At 55.0% G+C, this 27,543-nt stretch overlaps 1 protein-coding gene and 1 long non-coding RNA gene across 6 annotated transcripts in view; one reads left to right on the forward strand and one right to left on the reverse strand.

Annotated features, from left to right (window-relative positions):
* The window catches only part of FAM20C (FAM20C golgi associated secretory pathway kinase), a 48,017-nt gene extending 46,291 nt beyond the window's left edge, over nt 1-1,726 (reverse strand). The window contains exon 1 of the mRNA XM_045875965.3: nt 64-1,726. Coding sequence (XP_045731921.1) covers nt 64-671 — 608 coding nt within the window. The 5' untranslated portion in view covers nt 672-1,726. The remainder of the gene's footprint in view (nt 1-63) is intronic.
* Nucleotides 1,554-27,543, forward strand: LOC123844951 (uncharacterized). Of its 5 annotated transcripts, none has more exons than XR_010412064.1 (5): nt 1,924-2,101; nt 2,566-2,685; nt 3,189-3,320; nt 7,141-7,308; nt 21,096-27,543. It is a non-coding gene; the product is annotated as an uncharacterized LOC123844951 (long non-coding RNA). The 5 variants fall into 5 exon arrangements; XR_006790884.3 differs by lacking the exon at nt 21,096-27,543 and adding an exon at nt 9,719-13,557; XR_010412063.1 differs by lacking the exons at nt 1,924-2,101; nt 7,141-7,308; nt 21,096-27,543 and adding exons at nt 1,554-1,692; nt 3,967-4,835.

The raw sequence follows: 27,543 nt of genomic DNA on the forward strand, positions 1-27,543 counted from the left end.
GATGGCTGCTTGAGGGTCGGGGCCTGGCAGCACCCACCCTGAGCTGCCTCTCGCCTCACTCACCAGTCAGGATTCTCAGCTGCCGCCTTGGGGTTGAACCTGATGTCGCTGTTCACATTGAAGAGGACGTCGTCCTCCGTCAGCGGCGGAACCGACACCTGGTAGAGTGGGTGTTCAAACAGCCTAGCCAGGAGAGAGCTGTCCCCGCTCGGGCCAGGGGGCGGCGCCGACCGACGGGGCCCAGGATCTCGGAGCAGTGGCCGGTGCGCGGGATCGCGGCGCCGGGGACTGCCGGGCTCCTGCCCCTGCAAGGCGCCTTCGGCCGGTTCGGCTGCGGCCAGCAGTTTCTCCAGAGAGTGGGATGTGAGGTTGGAGGCAGGGTCGGAGCTAAAGTCCTGCAGGATACGCAGCGTGTGTTTGTTGGGCCAGCCTGCGTCGCCAGCCGCGGACGAGGCGGCCGGGGGCTCCCCGGGGCGGCCCCGCGCCTTGGCCCAGCCAGGCGCCGCCGCCTCGACCGCGGGTTGCGCGCACGAGCAACCGGGTTCCCCCGAGGGCCGCACGGCGCGCCGCTCCAGTTTGGGCAGCAAGTCCAGCACGATGTGCAGCGCGCAGGCCACCAGGAACACCATCAGGATGAGCACGCGGAACCTGCGCACCAGGATCATCTTCATGGCCGCGCCGGCGAGCGCGGCCTGGGCTCCGGGCGACCTCCTAGAGCGCGCTCCGCCCGTGCCCCGGCTAGTCTTGGCTTGGCACGAACGCAGTGCCCAGGCACAGGTCAAGGTCCATCTGGCGTCGGACAGCTACCAGCTCCAGGGCTGTTCCCCGGCCCGCACCACGTGTAGGGCGCCCACCGCCAAAGAGCCCGCTCGCCGGGCCATCTCGGGGCCGTTCCCTCTCGCCTCTCCGGAGTGGCCGCGCCCTCGGCGGCCGGGCCTAGCGGCCCTCGTCCGCGGAGCTGGGTGCGCAGCCGGGTGAGGCCCCGCGCACTCAGCGGCCGGCTTGTGGTCTCTGCGCTCATCCGGCGCGCAGGGGCCCGACGCTGCGGCCCATCTAGGCCAGGGCGCGGCGGCCTGGGGGTGGCGGTGGAGATGGCGCGGCGCAGTCCCCTCCGCGGCTCCGTGGGCCGCGCCAGGCGCCGGGCTGGCCAGGCGGAGAAGGGGCGGCTCCTTCGGGCAAGGCTCGTCTCTCTCACGCCGCGGTCCGGAGGCGGGGACCTGGAGGGGGAGCAGGGCGCAGGGCCGCGGGGACAAGGAGGGGGCGGGTTCGGGGTTGGGGGCGCACGGAGCGGCCGGGGAGGTCCCCGGGCAGGTGCAGCGGCCGTCCCCGGAGCGCAGCGCCCGCGCGGCCGAGCCTCTCGGCGCCCCGCGCCCGGGCCGGCAGATATCGGAGAGCCGCGGAGCCGCCCCCCGCGTCAGCGCCCGCAGATTGGCGGAGGCGCAGCCCCGCGAGTCACCGCCAGGCCCGAGCCGACTCCGCTCCCTCTCCTTTCTCCTCCCCTCGGCCGCGCCCCGCGTTGCTTCTGCAGCTCCGGGCCCGCTAAGGAGAGGGCGCCTTCTTCCCTCGGTGGCCGAGAGAAGACGGAGAGACCCGAGAGACGAAGGCCGGAGGGCTCGGGCGCGGCGAGCGGGCTCCTGCAGCACGGGGAGCGCGCGCGGGCGATGTCTAGGGGGGCTCTTCGGCCAGGCCGCGGTACGTAGGACCTCCGATTGCCCGGGGCCGGCCGCCGCCAGCGGCAGCCTCCAGGCTCCTCCCCAGATGAGCCGAGGGCCAGAGCCCAGGCCAAATCCCTCCCCGGAGCCGCTGGGCGTCTGCGCCGCCGGATGAGCTCCCCGCCGGGCGGCGACCTTGTGCCCCCGCCCCCCGCCTCGGGGACGCCCCCCGCGCGCCCCGCTGCCGGCGAGGGGAGGAAGGGGCGACCGGGCGCCGCCGGCGGAGAGACGAGAGGAGCTCGGTATTTCGCCCAAATAGCAAATCCGGAGGGGATGCCAGAGCAGCTCTGCACCCGGCTGGGGCCCCACCCCACCCCAAGGGGACACGCCTGCGCCTTAACTCTGGTGGCGCGGGCGCCCCAGTGCTAGGATACGCTTGGCACTGAGAGGTACCTGGTGTTTGCGGAGGCCGCACCTCCCTGGCTTGTGTGTGTGTGTGTGTGTGTGTGTGTGTGTCATTTGCTTCTCCACATGCGGAAAATCAGCCATCCAGACCCAGGGGCGTGGCACTTCTACGTGGCCTCTTCCGTCTTTTGGGCCCACACAACTTCTGGGCCCCCACACCCCAAAAGGGAATATTAATGTGGACGTCAGTCTAAAGTCCTGGTGAGAAGGGTTAAGTGAACCTGGCTGGGGAAGGCAGTCCAAACATATCCATTGCCAAGCAAACAGGCTGTCTGCCCCATGCCCTCCAGGCCCTGCAAATTGTTTTCAGCCCCTGGCACTACTGAGAGGGGAAGCAGTCTCTGGTGGGGGGCCAAGGAGGGAGCCCCTGCTTTCATGTCCACTTGCTGTGCTGCCTGGGCATCTCACTGCCCTCTCTGGACTTCAATTTCCTCTTACCTGAATTCAGGGTACTTCATCCCTGAGACTCATCATTGAATCTCCATGTCTGGCCCAGGCCCGAACATGCAATAGGCACCCACTAGATGCTTGGTGAAGGAGAGGAGTCCCAGCCCAGCTGGTCAGTGAAGTAAGTGTCTCTGAAGTCATTGGAAGTAAGTGAAATGGTCACTCAGCCCTTCTGGAGTTGGAGCTGGAGGTTGGAGGGGGCAGGGTGTGAAGGTGGGTCTGACCTGGAGATGGAGCTCCCCTCCCTCCCACACTGCACCATTTGTGTGCAGAAGAGGTAACTTTGGGCAAGGTTACCCGGAGAGGTCAAGGAGATGATATCCAAGCTGAGATGGAGGTTGGTGAGCAAGCCCCTCCCCCTTCCACTGGGGGAGCAGAACCATGAGCCCCACAATGTCTCCCTTGGCCTTGGGGTTCTGCAGTCTCTGGCCCCCTCAGCCCTCCCCTGGTCCATGTCCTCAGGGTGGCCGTGGGGTGACCTGACCCCATGAATTGTAGACATCATGTAGGGGGCTTCACTGGGGCTCACAGGGCACTTATTCATGTCCCTCCCCTGATGGATTCTTTGGGGATCTGAGGTGTTAGTTGGACTCCTGTTCACCACTGGATGGCTCTCTTGCCTAGGTCTTGGTTCACCTCAACTATCACCTTGAAGAGTCATTGTCTCGCTGACCAGATGGTTTCGAAGTATCCTCACCCCCTTTCCTCAATGTCTGACTACTCTATTTTCCTAGCAACACCCGCCACTATCTGAAGGTAACATCTTCTGTTCTTGTTTATGGCTTGACTCCCCTAAAATGCATATGCCCCACTATGTAGGAGCCTCCTACCATGCCTCGTTCACAGCTCTGCCCTGGTGCAGAGCAGGTGCTCAGAGCAGACCACAAGCCACCATCCAACTCAGGGTCAGGCCTTAGCAGGTTTAGGTACACACAGGAAATGGCCTTTGAAAAGAACACGTGCTACAGGGACGGAGCATGAAAACCCTTGGCTAGATTTTTCTGCCCTTTATACTTTGCTCTGAGGAGTAATTTGATTCGGTTCAATCCATTCATCCATGGAAATCACAAAAAAAAAACAGTGGGCTGCAGTGGTGGGGACGGCATTCCCCGGTGGATGGTGGAGGGAGGTATTTTCCAGGCAGAGATGGAGCAAGCAGCCTGGGTACCGGATGTAGATGTAAGGTCTTTGGGTTCTTTGTGGCTGGGTCCCTGGGGACAGGCAGCATGGGGAGGCGCCACTTGCTCTAAAGTGCTTAGGGCAGCAGAGAAGTCTGCCAGTCACTCCTCAGTTCTGGTTAAAGCACAGCGGAGGCGAGCCTCTCACCCTAAACCTCCCCTGGGTGTGCGAAGCCACCAGCTGGCCTGGCTGAGAAGCCACCATTAATACAGGGCTCCTTTAGGTGACCGGAGGTGAGGCCCAGGAAGAGCGGAAGTGTAGGAGAGGCATAATGGTGACTCTTGAGTGGGGGATGGAGGAGCCAGGACAGCGGTCATCTGTGACGTGGAACCCGCACCACAAGGACGAGGGTGGGGAAGACACTTGGGGTTTGCATAACCGGCTGAGGAGGCAGAGCTGCTGGAGGAAGACTGTCCTGGGAGCTGTAGGCCTATCAGCGGAAGATGACTGGTTTTCCTGGCCAAATGGCTGGAGAACATTCCAGAAGGGCCCAGGAGGGAGGCCCAGAGGCACCCACCCACTAAGTCCTGGCACCTACATCTTTCAGACCCTTCGATGTTTTCCTAAGGATTACTCATCCAGGACCCAGCAGGGAGACTTCTGTGGCGGTTTACCACAGGCCAGCCTTGACCACAGGCTATTCTGGGAGCTGGGGGCAGACAGACAGCAGGGAGGAGGAGCAGGTCATGGTCTTCACCCGGCACCTGTGTCCAGGCATCATGGGGTGTGCACTTTTAACCCCTGTCTGCTGGCACCAGAGAAAGTGGAACTGGACTTGGCGGACAGGGGTGATGGGGTAACGGGCCTGGCCAGCAGACCTTACCCAGGAGAGATGGCCCCCCAGAAGAAGGTGAGTTGAGACCACTGTCCTCTGTGCTGGCTTTGAGGGACTCCTGGGGTGACTTGGAACAGGGGGAGTGGGGAAGCATTCAGTGGACAAGGTGGAGCCTCTGGCTCATTCATTCCTCAGCCCCAAGGCCATAGCCTGAGGGGTCATTGGAAAATAGAGCTTCTTTGTTCTCATTTAAAGCAACAGGTCAAAAAGCCAAAAATGAACAAATAAAACAATAAAAAACTTGACTTTATTTTGGACATTTTGGATTGCTCAAATACATGATTTATATTCTATCATTCACAAAGAGCCACAAAACTGACCATCTTTTGACCATAAGGGAAATGTTAAGAAATTGCAAAGGCGGCCAATCTGCAGTCTGTTCACTGTGTGTGCATATACACATTCGTGCAGAAACACATGCATACGTGATCTGCAGTCCATTCACTCTGTGTGCATATACACATTCGTGCAGAAACACATGCATACGTGATCTGCAGGCTGTTCATTGAACACAACGCAGTTTAATAAAAACAAGAGCTAAGCTTTAAAAATATTTCTACCTGGAAATTAATACCACAAATAAAAACTCGTATATATAATTTGGAGGTCATCAAGGAAACCAGAAGGGAAATTACACACTATTTAAAAATGAAAGCAAATGAGAACAGCACCCATTAAAATGTTCAGGAGGCCACCAAAGGGGCGCTCAGAGGGCAGTTGGGGTGATGACCCCACTCACTAGAACACAATAATGACCACATGTACGTGAACTGAGTTTTCAGTCCAAGAAACTAAAAGAAGAGCAATTTTAAAAATCCCAAATAAAGAAGGGACGAATTAACGCAGAACAAACCAAAAGCAAATGCATTAGAAAGTAAGCAGTGCTGGAGGTGGCTAAGAAGATGGAAAAGGCCAGTGGGAGAGCCAGTGAGCGGTGAGGCCAGAGTGAGGGACAGAAGGGCATGCAGATGAGGGCTCTGGAGTGAGGCGCAGGGCTGGGAGGGGGACAGGCTTGAAAGTCCCTGATGAGATGGTGCCACGATATCAGCTTGATGATGCAAACCAAAGAGGTGTTTTTAAAGAAAAGTTCAAACAAAGGTCTAGAAAATGGGGCTAGACCAATCATCGTAGGAGAAGTTGAAAAATGATCAAATATTTATCCCTAAACACAGAAGTCAGGCCCGTGTTGCCTGACCTTTATCAGACACTTGAGGAACAGACACCTGGCATGTTACAGAAATCGCTCCAAAGTGGAAGAAAAGGGTGGAGAGTCACTGGCCATTTCAGACAATCCTGACGCTGGTGTCCCCCAGACAAGGCCATCCCACCTCTAAGCAGCGAGCACTCCACTCTGTTCACTTCACAGATGAAGGAGAAAATCCTCTGATCATTCGATAGGTGCTGAAAATCCACTTTGTAAAATTCAGCACTTAGCAGTGTTAAAATGCCCGGCAAACCACAAAGAGTAGGAAAATTGCGTCTCTTTGACTGGGGTGCCTGTGGAACTTGCTGCTCCATCCCACTCACCAGAGGTTTGTTATAAACACTCCGTTCAATGAAGAAGTGCTTCTGAAACATACATGTGGCCATGTCCTCATGGGCTTGGGACTTCCAGGCTCCTTTTTCCCCCATCTCCCCTGCTCCAGCCCTAATATCCCAACCACGAGCAGATCCCAGTCCCCTCCTACCACCACTGCTCCTTCTCTGCCACCCTCATTGGGCAGTCCAATTGCCTGGCTCCTGCACCTGGAGACACGAGCTCAGTCCCGGGACCCCTGTCTCCATGCACCCCTGGTGTCTCCTCCAGTCCCACTAAATGTCATCGGTGCACTCCCACCCCATGTCTGCAGAACGAATGCCCAACTGGCTTTTTCCGCTTGGATTACCGGTGAAAATCTCAAACCCAGCATGCCCAAGACCAAAATCTGCCCTCAGCCCCCAGCCGTCCCCCGCCACCCCAACACTCCTACTGGTCAGATATTTGCCTGGGCCGAGAAATCTTGGGATCATCCCGGACATAAATCCTGTTAATGCAGTTTTCAAAACATGTCCTTACCATCTCCACTGCTGATTGAAACCGGCGTCCATTGCCTGGACTGTTGGGACATCCTCTTCCCTGGTTTTCCTGGCTTTCGTCCTTGCCCTGCCCTCCCCGCCCCCACTGCATGCTGCACAGGACATCAGAGCGATCTTATTAAGACAAATAGAACAGGTCAGTTTTCGCCCAAAGTCCTTCAGTTACTCTCCATCCAAAGCACCTGCAAGGCCATCCAGGACCTGCCTCTACCCCACTCTCTGACTTGTCTTATACTGCTCTCTCTTCTACTTCCTAGACAAGCAGGTATATACCCCAGGGCCTTTGCATGTGCTGTTGAAGGATTCTTTGCCCAGATGTCTGTGGGCTTGCTCCCTCATTTCTTTTAGATCTTCATGCCCTTACTTGCCACCCCTCACCCTGCTTCCTTGTTCTGCCTGTTGCCACCTGACATCATTTATATGAGGTCTGAATTTCCATTTCCATGCCATAGGTTTAGTCACATCACTTTATTTTCATCCACCTAGGAAGGAGCATGATGAAAAGTTTCACTGTGTGTCCACATCCCTGCTCTGAGCCAGGCAGGGCCAGACCCGAGCTTCCCACCACCGTCTACAGAAGGAAGCAACTCAACCCAGCAAGGCATTCTTGAGAGGCCATGACAATACCTTGTGTCTACTGAATTGTGGAGGAAAGTGAGTTTGCAGTCATAATCGTATATGATAAAACGATGCCCTAGAATTTATAAAATAATCACACTTTCTTTGATGGAAAACAGAGGGAATGTAGAGATTCATGGGGCAGGAGGCAGGGCGCACACACCAGTCTTCGCTGCAGGGGCAGAGTGGCTCATAGTTCAGATACTCAATATGTAGTTCTTAAAAACCAGTTGTTGGAGTATTACAGGTTACAAGTATAAAAATGTTCTCGCTGACAGTTAACCAAACTGCCCTCAGCAGACTCACTTGGTGTCATTGAAGCAAAAAGCAGCTGTAATTCCTAACCACAAGGCAAACCAGCATCAAAGGACCAGTCTGAGACTGCGCCTCCCAGCGAGGACCCAAGTTCACATGCAGGCGGCGGCCCAGGGCTTTTCCCCCAGCTCCTTGGAAGGGCACACGTTCTAGTCCCAGGAGATTCTCATGGTGTGTCACCCTTTGGTCATGGGAAACACGCTTAGTGACCAGTAGGATGCTAGCGGGTAACACATGGTCCTGTGGAGAATCCCAGAGTCCACATTGTCAGCCCCTGAAGAAGGGAAGGAAGGAAGACGTGTTTGAGGATCTGGGATGATTCTGTTGGGAAAACCCTGGTAGGTCAATGGGGCCGGGACCAGGCTGACGTCTGCTGTGGCCAAAGTGAACCCTGCTCCTAGAGGTCACCACATCTGGCCTTAGGGGTAAGAGGGAGTCCTTACCCTGCAGACACTGGCCTTTGAAAATAAGGGGACAGACCCCCATGGGGGCCATATCACCAGTCCAGATGGGACCCCAGATGGGACCCCTGGAAGGATAGAGGAGCTGCCGGTGGGGCCAGCCGATGGCCACCAATAGTGGCCACATAGCGAATCACCCTTACAAAGTACAGGTACTGTGACTACTCTTTATAAGGAAGCGGAGGCCTGCAGAGTCCCACACTGCCCTCCCACAGCTGCATATGCACTGGGGCTGGGGACTGAGCCCCAGGACAGGGTGGTTGGAGGGGGACTGTGGGCACAGCTGGTGCCAGGGGGTAGAGCAGGAAGCCCTGCAGACCTGGGTCCAGCTTGGTCCATCCCTCGCTGGCAAAGTGATGGTGAGCATGTGGATGCATTTCTGGGGCCTCGGTTTCCCTGCTGCAAAAGGGATGTTTGTGGCAAGGATTCAATTGGCAGCTGTCTTGGAAGCGCCTGGCGCCGGGCACACATCGCTGGTGCTCAGAGTTCCCCGTTCCCATGTGGGTCAGTCATATACTTGGAACCACTCTTCTTTGCCCTGGTGGGTCAGTAGGGGCAGGGCTCTGGGTCAGATTAGCCAGCTCTGTATCCAGCTGCGGTCGCGTCGCCCTCAGGAGGCGCGCAACATTGCTTGGATTTCTGAGCCTAGCTTCTGCCCTGAGCGACCATGGACGGGAGTACCCTTCCTCCTCCCAGGGCTGCGGGAAGGGTGCTGGACGGTAGAATCCACGTGTCCAAGTGGGGAGCCAGCGCTCTAAGTGGCCAGGGTTCGTAGCACAGAAAATTCTCAGGAAACACGAGTGGCTGCCTCCGGCTCTCTGTTCTGGATGAAGACTTTCAGCTGAGTGCACCCATGTGGGAGCCACAAGGAAGCCCACGCAGGGTTCTCGGTTCCACAGAGGCTCGGGCCTCACGGAAAGCAGACGGGTAGACACAGAGTCCTAGGAATCTGGGGGTGTGAGATCTCTACTGCCCGGAGAGCTTAGGAGGCTCCCATGAGGGGCCTTGTGAACAGGCAGATGAAGAAGTTGACTGGCACCTGGGCAGAGTGTGCAGACAGGTAGGGGCTCTCCCAGAAGCTCTTGTGCAGCTTTCGTGGGTCCCAGGCTGGCTGGATGCTGTTGCTGGATTGGCCCAGCTCTGGTCCTCGGCAGGCAGCACAGACATTACAAGGCAGATGCCTCCAGATCCCGACTGCAAGGCACTTGGGGCGCTGCTTTGGGACCACCGATTCTTCTGCGGCCATTGCCCCTGCTAAGGGGAGGGTCTGGGGGAGGACGGGGACAGAGCAATTGAACGTGTTATCAGTTAGATTGTCTCCTTCCTCTCAACAATTGAGGACATCACTCCGATGTCCATCTGTGTTTCCTAACCTGAATGTAGAAAGCCAAAATTGATAGAACTTGCAAAACATTCTTATCTCCAAGTTGCCAGTGACATCATTCTGTCTTTTCCTGGGTCAAGGGGAATAATTTTAGAAAGAGGCATTTTGTGAAATTAAAAGGCATTCATCAAACATTATTTTATGCATAATGTAATCTACGGGTTTGCCGATTAGAGATGAAATTGCAGATATTAGAAAACTAAGTTCTGATATTTGGAGGCAAAGGCAAGATTCAAGTGAGAAACTAAATTACAGCAAAACTTATACAGAGCCCTCGATTTTCCAGGTCTGGAGCACAAGTCTCAAGCTGATACCCTGCCCGGTGTGGGGATGTCGAGTTCTCCCTGGGGGAGCAGTTGTGTGAAGAGGAGCTTTGACCCCCATGGCCAGTGCTAACAACCTCCTCAGCCAAATCATGAAAGTTCCAAGTCTCCTCTGTTTGTTGGGTGCAAGCCCCAGGTGGGCCCCGAGCAGGTTCCGGCAGGCCCCTCCTCCTGAGGCTCCCTGTCCTCTGCACACTTCAGGCTCTGCCCCGGGCATGTGGTCAGAAGGGTCCCCTACAGCCCTTGCCAGGGAGGATGCCTGCCCTAGTCCAACCCAGACAAAACCTGCTGTTCTTGCGTTACCATAGAAACAGTTTCAGGACAAGGCTGAGCTCCTCCTCCCTGGTAACTTGGAGATCCCAAAGACAGCCAGCATTCCCCCCAGGCCCCTGCGTGCCGATGCATCCGATGGCAAAGGGCACGGCACATGAGCACACGCAGCCACTTGTCACCCAGGGGACAGGATCCTGTGCTCCCAGGACTGTGGAACACGTTCTAGATGCTTTACTGCTGTTAATGGGGGGGAAGGGGTGCTGCTGAAGAGGGGCATCAGACACTGAGCCTGGTAATCTTTTTGGGTATAAAATTACTGCACACAGATAAATCCTAGAAACAGCTGCCTAGAATATTGTTTATATTGGAAAGTATGCTTTGAGGTCATTACTCAGGATTTTATAGGCCATTTCTTGGCTGAGCCCCAGGATGGCTTATGGCTTTGCAAAAAAGGCGACGTCGCAGTTTATGAATGACAGATGGCTTTTATCACACCTCTGCATTATCGCTTATGGTAATAGGGCCGTGGCGAGGCCCTGTGGCCGTGGGCACCTGAGGGGGTGCCGCGGGCACAGCCTGCAGGTCTGGCCTTGAGTAGGGGCCCCTGGACCATACTGACTGAGGTTCATTTCCCACTCTGTTTTCCTGCCGGTCACATCACTGCAGCAAAAGCAACTGTTGGTGCCCCTGTATCTGGGCACAGCCCTGGCTCAGGCCAGTCTCCACAGGGATTGGTTGCCCCCCACCCTGAGGGCCCCGCACCGAAGCCTTTGTCCTTTCTCCTCCATCCTCTGCCCCATGGCCATCTGCGTGGACCTCCCTGGCCAACCTGTTCTCTTTTCCAGAAGACAAAAATCAGTGTTTGTTAAGCTCCTCCAATTCAGACCTGTGTCTAGTGGCCAAGACCAAAAACCCCATTCTCCTCCGTCTCTCCCCTGGGCCCCTGCTGGATGGGTGCCTGTCTCCCAGGGATCCCGTAACTGTGGCTCAGATCTGCTCCTGAGCCTCCTGGCACTGCAACAGGATTTAAAAAGATTTCTCAGTCCAGGGAAATCACTGCATTTGGTCCAAAGAGGAATGATTTGAATACCCCAAAATTCAGCTTCCATCTCCTCAATCAAAGGCTTAAAGGAGAGCTCAGCCCCCTGAGAGGGGCCAGCTTCCAGGGCCCACACTATACTGCTGGGTTGAGGAATAGAGAAAAAGACTCAGGAGCCTCAGCCAGGGCGAGCGAGGCAGGACAAGCTGCAGGATGAAGATGATCTAGAAGCAGGGAGGTAGACGGACTGCAGTAGAAATGGGAATTGGGACAGATGTGTGGGGGGTGTCCAGAAGCTTCTTGAAGGGGTCTCACTTGGGGGCCAAGCCCATGTCCCTGGCACCCAGGCTGGAGGACGGCCAAGGGTTGAGGTAGCTCACTTTCCTTTAGAGCACTTTTGTTACGTGGGTCTCAGGGTCAACACCCCAGGGACCCCTACTGGCATGCCACCCTGAACTTCCCAGACTGCCCTCCCCACCCCGTGGCCAGGTGACATCTCTTCCATCCCTCTGAGCAGAGCCTGCTCCAGGCTGCTGTCCCCCAGATGGGATCTGACCATGGTCCATGCTGGTGCCCTCAGGGCAGTCTTTATTTTCTCCTGGGAGCCAAGGAGGAGTCTTGGACAAGCTGGGGGGACATGGGGTACCCTTTAGAAAGCCCCTATCCCCAGCCCTCGGGGGCCCCGGGGATGCCCAGACTGCCTTTGACCCCTCCCTGGAAAATGCAGCCTCTTTCATGGTCTGTCTCCCCCACCCACTACTCACTCTTCAGTGTGGCTGGCCCCTCCTTTGAGAATACAGGTGCAAAGACTTTAACGTTCTCAGAGACCTTGGCAATTTGGACTATGCAGATGGTAAAATGCGAAGTGGAGATGCAGGAGCCAAAGGGTGGAAGCATCCTGGACGCCCACAGGGCTCCACAGCAGAGCTGACCCCTGCGGGTCCAGGTGCTCTCCTCCAGTGTTGGGTTCTCCTGTCCTGCCAAAATACCTCACTCTGCAGATGGGCTTAGGGGAGCCCCAGGATTAGTGAGGTGTGGCTGCCCAGGGATCTGGAATTGCTCTGGCCGGATTTGGGGCTTGGGGAAGGCAACAGCACTGCAGGGGCAGCAGAGGCTCAGGTGTGACCTGGGGGTATGCATTCCTGACTTCCTGAGAGGTGGCCACTGGACTCTGGCCTTTAGGATCTCCCCACCCCGCCACCAGGGAGACACCAGAGGGGGAGGAACAGCACCTCCCCCACAGGCACGGGGTCAAGCCTGCACCATGGACCCAATCCTGCTTGCTGAACCAGGGACAAAGTTAGTAAGTTAGAGGAAACCCTGAGAATCCCAGATTGGAGGTTCAATTCCTGTGGAGTAAGGACTAAGAGAGCCGCTCTAGGGGCGCCTGGGTGGCTCAGTCGGTTAAGCGTCTGCCTTCGGCTCGGGTCATGATCCCGGGGTCCTGGGATCGAGCCCCGCATCGGGCTCCCTGCTCCGCGGGAAGCCTGCTTCTCCCTCCCGCCCTCCCCCTGCTTGTGTTCCCTCTCTCGCTGTGTCTCTCTCTGTCAAATAAAAAAAAAATCTTTAAAAAAAAAGAGAGCCGCTCTATCCTAGCAGCAGGGAGTGCCAGCCAAGGACTGGGCCTCAGCAAGACTTACCAGCCAACCGTCAGCTCTGGGGAGCCCAGTGGGGAGACTCAGGGCAGAGAGTGCAGCTGAGTATCTGGGCAGGCCCACACGCACACATGGACACGCACCTCTGCATGTGCAGACACATGCATCTGCGCTCATGTGACACCTATAGGTGCATACAGCCATGCTCACACACAGGCAAACGTGTGGTGCACATGTGTGTGCACCCTCAGATACACACATGCATATGTGCTCTGTACCTGGGCGCGTGTGCATTATGTGTACATGTGTGTGCACACGCGTGTGTATAAACTTGTGCACACACACACACACACACACACACCCTCCCCACTTCAGCAGCAAACACACTGTGACTCTTGAAACACAAACCCAGGGAGGCAGGATGGCGGGGAACACCCATGCCAAAGTGTCCTCTTGGTCACAGCAGACAGGCACAATCAGCCATCATCCCCTAGCTCCTGGGATTGATCCAGGTTTGTAAAAGGCAAAAAGTGAACCATGCCCACCTCATCTCCAAAATACACGCATGCACTCACTCTGGCCAGGGTTCCCCACCTGCCCTCCTATGTGGACCCACATCCACATGCCCTTCTCCACACCACAGTTTGCAAGAAAGTCCTTTGGTTTGTTTCTCACTGAATGTCTCCCTGTCTCAGCACCTTAAGGCAGAGGTACAACTGTGAGCTTTGAGCAGTGTCCTGGATTTTAAAAAAGGAGCTCTAAATCTGTGTAGACTTATGTCCTGGATGGGGACAGCATCTCAGCTCAGTTCCAGGTGCTGTGGGTGGTGGATGCCAGCTTCTCTGAAGACCCCCTGCCTCTCTCTATGGCTCCTGGGGGGGGTGTGGGGGCTCCTCTTGTCTGGGAGGGGTGACAGATTGGGGCAAGGGGCAGCCATGTGTGCAAGGCGAGAGTGGAAAGAAGCTGGTGTTCTGAATCCTCCTGGGTAGGAGATGCCAAGGGCCCTTCCAGATGCAAACTCTCCCTTACCTACAAGACATGCCAGGCCTGCAGTAGCCAGATCCTGGGGTCCCGCCACCTCCTGGGCCCTGCCCTACACAGCCTTTGTGTGGGACATCCGGGAGGCTGGCTCTTGTTTCGATGACACACAGCCTCGCAAGGGTGTTCGAGGATCTCTAGCCTCCACAGTCCCTTTGCAGGGGGGCAGGTCGGCTCAAGGGAACAAGAATATGGGGGGGGGTCATTCCTGGCACACAGCCAGATGTCTGGTGGGGCCTCGCTGGCTTCTGGCCAGCACAGGTGGCATGATGACTCAGAGCACCTGGGACAAGCTCCTCCCAGCACTACCAGGCACCTAAAACAGAGCAGGCAAAGCTACTGGGCCTAAAGCACCTTTCCAGTTCTCCCCCCACCCCCACGAAAAAGCAGGCAGAAAACTTTCTCTCTCTCTAGGCCAAGGATAAATTAGCTAAGGACACATGCAGCGCGACCATCATCTATCATCATGAGCCGGGAAGGATACTGGGAACCTGTCCTGGCCTCGTGACTCAAGGTCAGAAGCTTCTGCCTTCCCTCATTATTTCTATTTTTAACAATTGCGTTCAGGCCTCTTGCAAAAATAGCAAGAGGTGAGAACATTTCAAGTGCTAGCATGCCCCTCTTTGTCAGAAAACCACAGGGATGCAGGAAAAACTGGCCAGGATTTGGGTAGCATGGGGGTGAGTCCTCCACCGCCAGAGCTGAAATGACCCCAGTGATGCTGTGGTCCATCTGCTCACAGCACAAGTGGGTAAACTGAGGCCAGCAGGCAGGTGCCCAAAGTCAGTCAGGGAGTGAGCCCAGGTTCTGGGGGTCTGATGGGCAGGGGAGCGGTGAGAATAGGCAGTCCCCCGCAGGTCCCCAACTGCACAGAAGGGCGTCTCCCAGGCAGCCCTGAGACCTCGGAGGCTGCACGCCCGTCACCTTCCTGTCGCAGGAAATTAGGACGAGCCCTTTTGGGAGATGCCAAGGGATGAAGAATGCACTCTTCTGTGCACGTGTGCACACACCTATGTGCATGTACACACGTGTGTATGCAGGCGTGCATGCATGTATATTCGAGGGCACACGTGTGTTGGTGTGTGTGTGTCTGTGCACAGGCCTGGGGATGGGGCTTCTCTGCAAGGATCGAGAGGCCCCAGCCCTACCCAGAAGGGTGGGCATTGGCGCCTTTCCTGGAGCAGCTACGTTGAGGTGAGTAAGCCCCAGGCGCAGCAACCCAGCCTCGCCTCTTGGAGCCTTAGGGCGGCGGGTCCAAGGCGGCTAAGCCCAGGGAGGCTGCCCTGGCACACCCCAGCGTCCACACCCCACTTCTCTTCCCCTCTCCAGCTCCAGTGCATCATCTGGCTTCAGGCCCTTGGAAGGAGAACAGAGGAGACGCTGTGAGCAGACAGTAGGCAAAACCTCTGGTGGTCCCCAGACCCGCCCGCTCCCCGCGCCTTTGGCTACACTGTGGCCTCCCAGCCCTGACCCTTAGAAACAGTCCTCTGGGGCGGACGGTGGCCTTGCCCTTACATGGAGGCCTTTGATTGACCCTCTGGTCCACACACCCCTTTGTTAACTGGACAGGCATCTCTGAGTGCCCGCAAGGTGCCAGGAGAGTGGATAGGTGTCCCCAGTCTGATGGGGAAGAGGGGCATGCTGACATGTATCTCATGTCATGCTCCCAATCGCCCGGCCAGGAAGGACAGGGGATAAATGCATGGGCTGGGGAGGCTGGTGGCTGACATGTATTGAGCTCCTACTGTGTGCTGGCTCTGTGGGACTCACTTATCCCCTCACACCAGCCTGACAGGGGAGGTGGGGAGCGCTCAGGCTCTGCTTACAGAATGAAGCCAGGGCTGAGTAGCCCAGAGGAAGTGTCTCCAATACTGCCTCTGTCTGGGATCAAGGTACCATCCGAATGTGGCTCCTGACGGGGGTCTTGGAGCGGGAGGGGGGTGCCCCGTCAGGATTCCCCCTGCAGGCCTCTGGTCCGGGAAGACAGACCAGCCCCAACCCCGGCCTGGCCACAGCTTGGCCTCTGGAGGAGGTTATGCCTCATGCTGAAAGTTCAGTGCCTCCGTGGGAGCCCCAGGGCCCTGGAGATGCTGCCCTCAGTTCCCTGGGCGTGGGTCTCTATCAGCAGCTCACCACAGGATGGGGGCTTCGCCAGAGGGAGCAAACCGAGGGTGAAGGGGGGAGAGAGAAAGGCACAGGAGGTACAGCCTTTACCACCTAATTTCGAGGAAGAGCCAGCCATCGTTGGAAGCAAGTCCCTGGGTCCTGGCCATGCAAAGGGGAGGGGCTGCACTTGTGCCTGGGAGGAGTTCATAAAACACAGGCGTGAGAGCAAAGGGGAGGGGATCCATCCGAGCCCAGAGCCTGTTCTAGGGCCTGTCACTTGGCTCCGTCCTGAGGGATCCCGCCCTGCAGATTGGCACCACCTTTTTGAAAAGCTGGACCCATAAAGCTCTTCATAACCACTGACCCCACAAAGAAATGACTCAACTGAAGAAACAAGCAAACAAACACATAACAGTAGCAACAAAAAGGCAAACTTCCCTTCTTAAAGATATATGTGGCATTACCTGTTGAAGGATATATATCAGGGGAAAAAGAGTATTTCAGCGTTCGAGGGATGGAAGGTGAATTTGACTTAGGGGATTATTGGAATATGATGCAATTGTTTACAATAATAGTTTTCAAAATGACTTAGATCTTGAGAAAATAGTGCCGATTATATGTTAAAGTAGTATTATATGTGCACTAAGACAGAAACCACTTAAAATGTCTCCACATACTAAACATGCTATTTGATGTGAGCAAATGTAAAAAAAAAAAAAAAAAAAGGTAGAGTAACAGACTTCAGGGTGTGTGTTTTTCTCACATTCCTCCTTAACAAGAAGATACGGGTTTTGTGAACACAGAGACGGGGGCCTGGGGTGCGGGACCCTGACTGGCAGGAGGGCAGCACAGCCAGGTCTGAGCAGGGAAGCTGACAGTGGGCGTTGGGGCCTTGGGGAAAGAGGTGGGAGCCAGTCCTGGGGAGGAAGGCCCAGCCTCTGGGGGATCCTCTCATGAGGATTTATCATAATTCAAGAAACAAAGATCAATGATGTTAACATTCTCTCAAAATGATGATGGAGAAACTAATTACTGAGAAAAAAATTTTAAGATAATGGAAAATAAGATGTGTGCATATAAGTATTTTTACCTCTTAATCAATTGTGATTAGGAAAGCCAGTGCCTTGAGCTGTTGTCTGGTGACAAGATGCATAGCCTCATTCCATCGGCCTGGCCATTACTTAACCAGGGGCTTGATGGCAAGAAACACATCACCCACTGGTTCATTTTATGGCTCATTGAACAAGCATAGCAGACCCCCATTACTGCTTTTTGGCATTAAGGAGATTTTGAAACGTATGCTCTGCTAATGATGCTGGAATTAGCAAAGGTCAGAGTGAACGTTAATGGAATTCTTAGAACATTAATGGAATTCTTATCCGCACAGAGTAAGTGGCCCATTTCCTCCTCCTGGTAATGGTGTGGGTGCTATTAAAAGCCAGGCTGGAGCCCACACAATGAGGAAATTGCAGCCCTCGACAGGAGGCATCTGATGACTGCCTAATACACAGGTTCCCCCCACACAGCCTGGGTGCTCTGGGGGAAGGGGCGGCCGGAGCAGCGAGGGGACAGGCACACCTATTCTCTTGGGCATCAGGAGAAGGCTGGACTGACTTAAGGGTTCTTGCTTTCAACAAGGCTCCATTTAAAGACTTCACAGGCAGGGTCTCCCCCTAAGGCAGGGGGCTACTCAAGTCTATTTTCCCTTTGAAATAATCCTCTGGATTGTTAAAGTGTTTTAGATTCAGTGATCTTATATACTGTTTTTAATGGATTTTTAAATAAAAGCAGATAAAACATCACAACGGAGTTACTAGGGGGTTGCCAAGGGTGGGGGCTCCGAACCCCCCCAGGCCTCTCCTCAACCCCTTCTGGTGGTGCCAGGGATGCCCCTACACCTCTGCAGGATCTAAGGGACCCATTAGAGACCCCAACCTCGCCGGGTGCCAGCCATGCCTTCACATTGGGCACACCTGTCTGACGACATGGGCAGTCGCTCCAAGTGGACCCTGCTGTGGGAGGGCTGGCTGGTCGGGCCTTGAGCACTTTCTCTGGCAAGACAGGCCGATAACGGACAATGTGTGGCCTGGCCAGGCCACGACACAGGACCAGGAGCTCCCACCCACACGTTGGCAGCAACCAGACTCTGGAGACTTGCCTTGGACTCTGGGAAGGAGCAGAGCCTAGTCTCTCCAAGGCAGGGCGGCAAGGCCCAGCACATATGGGCACCAAATGTAGATGCCCCCAGAAGAGCCGTCTTGGCAGCTGCCTCACCTTGACCTCAGTGCCTGAGTGGGGGCAGGCTCTCTCAGTCTATGGTTGTTTAACTTCCTGTTTGGTCAGGAGGCATAATTCCAGAGAGATTCTTGAGGACTCTTGGGGATGCGGTGGGCTCTAAATGTTGCAGCGTTGCTTCTGTGGGCTGGGCTTGCCAAGCTGGATCCAGAGAGGGACTGTCTCATGTCATGCTCCCAATCACCCAGCCAGGAAGGACTATTCTGCCCATTCTAAGAATGAGCAGACAGAGGCTTGGGGAAACTAAGATGGCTTTTCCAGGGTCATACGGCGGGTATGCGTCAGGGCCTGGACTGTGTTGTTACCCAGGATAGAATCAAGCATACAGTAAGTGCTCATAAATGCCGATTCTGTTTTCCCTCCTCAGCATCAGTGGATGTAGATATTGTTTCTCTACCTGACCTGGTCCCTGAGAGGGGGAACTCTCTGTCCTCAGGGCTGGCAGAGTCTGGTGAGTGGCTGGGATGGGATCCAAACTCCTGAGTGTGGTCTCCTTCACCTGGGCTCTGATTCCTGCCCAGGAGCAGAACAGCCTCTGACCCCTGGGCAGGTGCCCAATGGGAAGATCCCTTGACCACTGAAACCCACTTTCCCCACCCTCCCTCCTACACAGAGTCGGGCAGGTGTGAAGCCTCAGGGTAGGAGTCCCCAGACCACCTACTCCATGCCTTTCTGTTAGAACTTCCCCCTCCCCCGCCCAGGGACTGGAACTCAGCACCCTCCCACGGGACCTTCCTCCCAGCGTGTCTGCCAGGAGGGCTGGAGCTCAGGATGAGGCCCTCCCCAAACACACTTTGCTGATTTAACCCAGCCTGAAGGGTTAGTAGAACATTTCCAGGTGGAGATGGAAGGAGACGTGGTATCTGTCAGCACAAATGTGTAGAAGTACCGAGCTGGGGCTGATGCTGGGGTTGGTAGAATACGTTGTGCAGGACCCTGGAGCTAGTGGGGGCTCAAGGGGCTCTGCATTGCCTCAGGGAGTCTGAACTCAACCTTGGAGGCAGAGATCTGGGAACGCAGGGTCTCATGCAGGGTGTGTTCACCAACACCCCAGCTGCTCCGTGGACACGACTGCAACAGGCACGGAGGCGAGGCTCACAGCTGCCCAGGCCAGGGCACCACTCCTGCCCTTGGCCTCCACGGCAGGACCTGTCTTTCAGTGGGAGTTTGGTGGGTGTGATGTCAGCAGCCCTGCAACGTGCTTGAGGGGTTGGGTTTCTCTTCTTGAGCTTCTGCTGCCACCATCGACCCAGAAGAATGAGAGACACATAGAGCAGACCCAGACCCAAGCACACGCCCGCACCCCCGAACTCATGCTAACCCGCAGACCTGTGAGGAAGTGTTCCGTGCTCTTTCGCAGAAGCTGCTCAATGTGGCATTATTGCCTCCACAGCCTGTAGAGAGGAATTCTCCAGTGCATGCCAAATTAGAGGCCAGCACACCCCCCGTCCCCACCTCCTCAACCACTCACCCTGTGAGCCTCAGCCTGCCCCCCAGCACAGGCCAGGTCTCTGCGACGTCTGCTGGTCTTGTCAGCCGCTCAGGGCTCGTGCGGGGCCTGTGGGCTTCACTCGTGGCCACGCTGAGGGGTGCTCCTGCAGAGTTGCGGACCGCAGGACCGGGGGAGGTGTGTGACAACCAAGGCCATGGGGAGGCACTCTACGACTCGTTCCTTCTGCCCACCCTGGCTCTGGGCTCCAGGCCAGGACGCGTCCACCTGCCCCACAGGCCTGGTGCAAGGGCGGCCAGTCACAGAGACCCCATGGATCTGGTCCACATGGTCCGACTGCCGGGACCAGGGAAGTGTCCAACCCTACTGGTGTTTGCAGTGCAGTTGGGAGTGAAGCGCTGCCCCGTGGGGTTGCTGCTGGTGGACAGCAAACTCGCCATGTCTCCTGCCTGCAGCCCATGTCCCTGACTCTGGGGGGTGGGAGCCCCTGCTTGGGGTGCTGCTGATGGGCAGGCCAGCACTGAGTGAGCAAACTCCCCACGTCTCCTGCCTTCAGCCCATGTCCTGTGAGAGGGCGGGTCAGAGGTGGAGGGCAGATGGGGGCGGGGGGTCCTAAGAGGCATGTGGCAAATGGCCAGAAGCAATATCTCTAGTCCCTTAGAGGGGGGGCTCTGTCTGGGGCACAAGGTTGTCCAGCCGTAGGATGAACCTCCAGACAACTGCTGTCTATGTGTGCTCAGGCTCCAGAGCCTAGAGTCCTCCACAAATTAACCTTACAGCTGGGAGAACATCATCATCTCTAATGGCGGGGAGGCAGAGGGAGCACAGCTTCCTCTAAGAAAACCTGCTGTCGGAACCCAGTTAGGTTCAATTAGGCTAAGAGCTGATTGCTCAGTTCGCTGAGGAGCTGGTGGTTCACCCAGCTTTGCCTTGGAGCCCTGGCTCCCAGGATCCCATGAATCGAAGGCATTGTAAATGAGGGGCGCATGTCGTCCAAGAAACCCCAGTCCCCATTGGCAACAGTGTCTGTTCAGAGCACACAGCAAGGGTCCTTGCAAACGGCTCAGGCCTCGTGGGAAGGTGCCCACGAGGGTGGCAGTGCAGTGAGAACATTGGGCCCGTGACAGATTCACTCCCTGAGCCCCGGGAATCTGCCTCCCAGAGGGTTGAGGTGCCTGCTGATGAAACCCAGTGCTGGGGGGGCCCGAGCTGGCCCACGGGGATGGCCCCCAGCAGGCACTGCTGCCAACGGAGGCCATGCCTCCTCGCTCCCGTAGGGGTGGTTCGAAGCTCTCCTACTCCCGCATCCTGTGGACCGTCCCTCCGGACCCTCCTCCAAGGTGGGTGTTAGCTCCTTGGGTGGCTGGCCAACAGAAGCAGCAGCGGGGAGAAATGCCTTTGAAAATGCTTCCGGCAGGAAACATTCAGACACTTTAAGTATACACCTCGTATCGAACTAAATGACTACTTTGCTGCCCTTGATAACTATGATTTCTTTACCTTCCTGTAAACAGGGACCTGGGCTTTTTATTTTTACTTTGCAGAATACAAGATTGCTCAACGAATCCTTCTCCAGCGGCTGCCAGTGCAACCTCTCCAGCAGGCTTCAGGAGAAAGAGCAACACATCCCCTCGTGGGAGGTCTCTGCCTCCACACCCCGACGCCCACCCCCAAATCCAGCAGGGACTAGACGCCCGCCGAGGAGCCAGTAGAACAGAATGGGGTGTGGGAGTCTTTGCTCCAGCACCTCCCATTCAGACCCATGAGTCCTGGGAGTGCCAGTGCCCTGCAGACCTGTGAATGTGGCCAGGCCCGTCACGGGGCCCGAGGGCTCCGAGGGAGCGGCAATCCCTCCCATTCTCCTGTGTGGAGAACATGCGGTGCTGAGAACAGCTGTGGCCTTTGCAGCCCGGGGTGAGCTCTGCCGGGACACTGTTTCTTCTGTCCCTGCCACCTGGTGGGGCCTGGGGGCACCTCGTGGGGGCAGCTCCTGGCTGAGCCTGGCCCATCAGAGCCCCTGGTCTCTCTGGGCACACGCCTGGTCCAGGCTGAGACCATCTCCCAGGCTGATGTGAACACACGTCTGGGGACAGAGGTCACCAGCTCCAAGGGTGACACAAGCCCGGGGCTGCCTTGCCGCCCTCTGCGAGGGGCTTCCTGAGTGAGGCGGATGCACAGGGAGGGCCCAGGGTCATGGTTTGGAGATCTAGGAGGTTTTTCAATGACCCAAGCTAATAGAATGATTATGTTGTAACCTGTATTTTGTCTGGTTTGGTTTGGCTTTGATCTTTGTTACTGCCTGAGTCACCCAGTTAGAACAGGTGCAGCCTCCCCGACCTCCAGCGACCTTTGTCACTACTCAGATGCTGTGGCTCTCAAGCTCGAACACATTGGGGTTCACTGAATGGGCTTGTTCGATGGAGGGGGCAGGCAGGGCCAAGGAGTGTAGATCTTCCACAAACGTCCCATCTCAGCAAGGATAAAATCTACTATGTGACATTGGCCATTCTGGCCCCCACGTGTATAATCTCTAGGAAGGCATTCTCATCAGATCTACACTGACGAAGGAGCTCGCTGCCCCATCAGCCTCCCCACCAGCTCCGAGGCAGCTCTGTGTGGGCCATGTTGGCACCCCTCCAGCCCCTCTGGGACTGCACTCAGGTGCTCCTGTGTGGGAAGCCCAGGTGACAGTTCTGAGGCCGAGGGCCACCCCGGCACTGTCCTCGGGCTGTGACAGATCTCAGCCCCCACAGGCAGGTGGGAGTCCTGCTCTGGCAACTGAGTGGGGACCCAGGAGAAAAACATTATTCTGCAGATATTCCTTTCCTCTTCCCTTTGATCCCCTCAAGTCTGCGTTTCATCATGTACATCGTGTGCATTTCTGTGAGGGGCCTCCGATGGGCCCAGTTGAGATGAGAATGGGTGTCAGAAGCAGGCCATCCCATAATGAAGGAGGTCTGTTGAGACCTGAAAATTTGCTGAAAGTGAACAGCTTTGATGATCAAAACTTTGCCGTTAGAATTCATATTTCATAGGCTCTTCCTGAATAAAAGGGCAACAAATAATTTAGGTTTAATTGTTTGCCAACAGCTGAGTAACACAGCCCAACTGCACGTTAGCAGAAGGAGCAAGATGGTGGGAAGTGCCTTCTGTCGGACTCCCATGCCGAAAGCACAATTTGATAAAGGATTTCAGAGTCCTCAGTTTAAATACATTTTAAATTTTTTTAATTTTAATTTTTTTTTGAGAGAGAGAGGAGGGGCAGAGGGAGAGGGAGAGCATCTTAAAAGCAGACTCCATGCCCAGTGCAGAGCCTCACGTGGGGTTTGATCTCACGACCCTGAGATCATGACCTGAGCCGAAGCCAAGAGTCGGACGCTTAACTGACTGAGCCACCCAGGTGGCCCTAAACACATTTTTTAAAAGTCATAGACCAGGTTGGTGGCTGGGCTCAGAAGGGGTAACCCTAACCCTTCTCCCTACAGGTGGATGTGTTCACCAACCTGGAAGTGCTCCAAACACTATACTATTGGGGTTTTTATGGAGGCTCAGCATGCAGGCATGATCAATTATTCACTCCATTTCCCTCTCTGGAGAATAGGGCATGGGGCTGAAAGTCCCAAGCTTCTGATTAAGGTTTGGTCTTTCTGGTGACTATTCAGGACCCACCAAAAGCCACCTCATTGGAATAAAAAAAAATGTTCCGATAACCCAGGAAATTCAAAGGAGCTCTGTGCTGGGAACTGGGGTCAAAGTCCAAATACCAGAACAAAAGATGCTCCTGGCACCATCACTTAGGAAAGTACGAAGTTTTTAGGAGCTCTGGCTAGGAGCTGGACATGAAGACCAAACCATATATATATATTTTTAAAGATTTTATTTATTTGAGAGAGAGAGAGAATGAGAGAGAGAGAGCATGAGGAGGGGAGGGTCAGAGGGAGAAGCAGACTCCCCGCCGAGCAGGGAGCCCTACGCGGGACTCGATCCCGGGACTCCAGGATCATGACCCGAGCTGAAGGCAGTCGCTCAACCAACTGAGCCACCCAGGCGCCCCAAACCATATATTTTTTATTATGTTACAACATCACAACCAATATCGATCCTTCCTTTCTTCTTAGTGACAGTTCTCCCACCTGAATTGCTGATGCATTTTCCAGACTCCCTTGCAGTCAGTGCAGGTGGGTAACTAGGTTGGGGATGATGGTGTATAAGCAGGAATGGTGTCTGAGAGCTTCTGGAGACCCCCTTGAAGACAGGGCGTGACCAGACGTGAAGGCTGGAGCTCCGGCAGCCACTGTGGAGGGAGAACAGAAGCCACACACAGTGGGATGGAAGAATTCCTGCTCGCTGGTAGCCCCACTGCAAATTTCATGCAAGCAGGGAATGCCAACCTCCAGGCTTCCTTCACCAGAAAGAGAATGCATTTCGGACTTATTTTAACCAGTGTTATTTTGGCTTTCTGTTTATGTAGCTGAACCAAATCATAGGGAATAATAAACACCAGTGGCCACCTCTGCGATTATTACAGGGCCGTCTCCCCTACAGTATAACATTGCTCAGAACCTGTATCAGCATCCTCCTTCATGTCCCAGTTTTTGTGGTGGCCCTTAGTCCCCAGGCTGCTGTCCAAGGAGAACTGCTGATCACTCTGACCGCACTGCTTTGATATTCAGGACGCATCTCTCCCATGTTCCAGGAAATCCACAGTACCTGTTTTTGGTTCTGACTCAATGTACCCTGACTTTGTCCATCCTTCAATCACAAGCACCCCTCCCCCACCTAGTAAATGTGAAGTCCCACCTTTCTGATTTTGTCCGTTTAGAAAAATCAGTGGAGCAACATGGTTCCACACCTGGCTGCTCACCTGCTGGAATCAGGTAAGCCCTGGGCTGTGCTCACCAGGTAAGATCTCCTGGACCAGGGTTTTCTGCCCTGCAGACCCTGCCCTCCCTTCACAGGCCTTCCTTTTGTGCTGCTTGTCATGCTGAGGTTTGAACAGAAACAGAACCAGGGGGCAGCAGTAGCCAGAGGAACCTGCAAGAGGGACATGCGTTGCTGCCACCTGCCCACGGGCTGGGGTTAGGCACACTCCTCACATGAGGCATCTCATTATGTTGCACCTCTTGATGGCCCCCTGAAGTGGGTGTGATTACCCCTGCCTAAGGTCGTGCAGCAGGTGCATGGCATATCTGTCCTGTCCCAAGTCCATTCTCTTAATCACTGCTCTATGCAACCAGCCTTTGGATCCTGGTAGAGTCTGTGCCCAGGAGGTGCTGTACACTCACAGGCACTGGTAACTTCCGTGCCCTCTGATGGCCTGTGTCACTTGCCCGCAGGGCCCTGAGCTCCATGTGAGCTGAGCCCTGGCCAGCCTGGTCACCGGCACTTGGCTCCCAAATGCACAGCCATGCTGCTGCCCAAGAAAAACATGTCCTGCATAGAAGGCAGGTCCGGAACTCTCCAGAGCACTGGCTGCAGGACACGAAGGAAAAAGAACCGGAAGGCTACTGAGGAAATCCATGTTCTCGGCTAACCTCTTTTGGAAAAACGCCAGGCAATCTTTCTCGACCTTCTGTGTCACAACAATTAAGCAGCTGGTTTATGAACCATTAAGCTGACTGTGCTCATTGATGATATTTTAGGTTCTGTTGAAATTTAAGCTGGTTCATCTTTCATAATCATCCAACAATGGGTCATCCATCACGTTTACAGCTTCAGAAGAGAGCAGCAAGTGTCCCATCCTGCAACGTCTCCCAAAATGTTTATTTTTTCCGTAATTACAGCCTGAAAGCATGGCTGCCTGTGTGGATGGTGGAGAGTTGGTGGGGAAAGCTCCTGCAGCTGCTGATAGGACTCCAACGGGGCCATACAGGCTGCCTCCTTACTCCAAGGAAAAGCCACAAGCGATCAGGAGGCCCCACTGTGCACAGCTGTGCAGTCTCCTGGGCTAGTCCCAAGAGGAGGCTGCCTGTGGCTAGTGGCCTGTAGGGACTGTCACTAGCTGCACAGACTTACCCTGACTATCTCCCCCGCTCTTTACATCTTTGGGATTACCCTGGGCATTGTGAGTTGCACCCATGTCACAAACACAATCCCTGTGTATTCTGGGGGGTGGGAGGCTCCATTCAGAAGCAGCCTGGGCAAATACTCCTGCCCCACAAAACCCTGGAAGTCCTTCATCTCTACTCTGGGGGTGTGAACAGCCCAGCCTGGTCTCGGCATTTGCAGAAGTAACCCTCGCCACCCACACTGGGTCATGGGCAGGGACTAGTGGCGTGCCCCTAGGACCAGCCTTCTGCCCCCTCAGGAGTGCCCATGAACCAGTGTTTCCCTAGATGTCTCCAGAAAGACCAGACCACTGGGGTGCAAGCGGTAAGCCCGGTTGGCACTTCTCAGCTCCTGCCGCAGCAACCTCTCAGCTCCCTTGTGAATGCAGATGTGGAACAGAGCAGGTCCCAGACCAGAAGAGCAGGGCTGTGGGAAGGAAGGGATGGCTCAGGGATGGCAGTAGCCACAGGCCGGGGTCCTGGAGATTCTGGATGGTGAGGGAAGGGATGGGGTCACCGGAAAGAACCAGCCTCCTAGAGACTGCTGAGAAGGAGACTGTGATATGTTGACCTTATTTAATCTCTTGTACCAAAAAAGAAAAACAATTATAATTTTGAGAGATAAAGTTATTGCTGTAAAGAAATTTAATTGTGGCATTATTTTAAAGAAAAAATGGCTCATATGGAAAAAGTATTTGGCCTTAGCGCTGGCAATGTTTCCTTCCCACTGGCTCAGGCTCATGCTTCTGGGCCTGCAGAGGGGCGGGGGGGACTGCTATACTGGGCCCTAAACACACTACCACACAGACACCCGAGACCTAGAGAGACTTAATTATGGTTATGGAACAAAAGAGACATCTTATCAGCTTTGCAATATAAAAACAGCCATCTGAGGGGAGCTGGAGAGGCAGAGGGCCAGGCAGGGCACCAAGATCTTCATGTTGTCGGGGACGGACAGGACAGGCCGACTGCTCCTAGATGTGTGGGGATCAGCTAGCACAGCCCAGTTCTCCTGGGAGGCCCTGTTGCTGTCCCGCTGCAGATATGTGTTCACGCCTGTCTTGTTTTCAGTTGCTCTCTCTTGGCCCTGGGAGCCATCCCTCTGGTTTGTTAGCATCTTCTCTGTGCCCTTATTTGCCAAGGCCTGCTTCTAATGTGCACTGGAGAACAGCTTTTCTCCATTATAATCCATTTATCCCGAAGCTCTTAGGTAGCTTTATGAATATTGGTTTACAATATTAGCCAGAGCTCCCCCCCCCAAAAATAGCCGGAGAATTGCTGATAAAATAGAAACTATTTCCCAAAGAAATTTCATCTAAAAATATAGCAGTTTCCACTCTCACCTCATTGTAGGAGAGTGCACTGGAGGAAAAACTGGGACTTGCATCCAGGTGACAGTCATTTCTAATGCCTCTTCTGTGTTATTCCCAGGAATTACTCAAAAATAGGAAAAAAATCTGTGACAATAGAGGGGTTGTCTAAAAAGAAATGTGCATATGAACAGGTCTTTCCAGCTAGGCAAAACCAATTTTCTGCACAAATAATTCAGAGGAACCAGGATAAAAGCTATATTGATGATGAGGGAACTCAGGACCAAGCCATCTGGGCTTGACATTGTTGCTGATGGATCTTTAAAAGATCGTGCTAGCGGCGCCTGGGTGGCTCAGTCGGTTAAGCGGCTGCCTTCAGCTCAGGTCATGATCCCAGGGTCCTGGGATCGAGCCCCGTGTCGGGCTCCCTGCTCGGGGGGAAGCCTGCTTCTCCCTCTCCCACTCCCCCTGCTTGTGTTCTTTCTCTAGTTCTCTGTCAGTTAAATAAATAAATAAAATCTTAAAAAAAAAAATCGTGCTAGCGGATTCTGTGAGCTGTCTCATCTATGTCTCTCATTATTCCCTTGATCTCTAAAGTGCTTTCAACTCCCCAGAATTGAGTGTGGGGCTTCTGG

This window comes from Mirounga angustirostris, unplaced genomic scaffold (genome assembly GCF_029215605.1).
Source record: "Mirounga angustirostris isolate CCGP_5_RB_7025 unplaced genomic scaffold, mMirAng1.0.hap1 SCAF_5, whole genome shotgun sequence".
Classification (NCBI taxonomy): Eukaryota; Metazoa; Chordata; class Mammalia; order Carnivora; family Phocidae; genus Mirounga; species Mirounga angustirostris.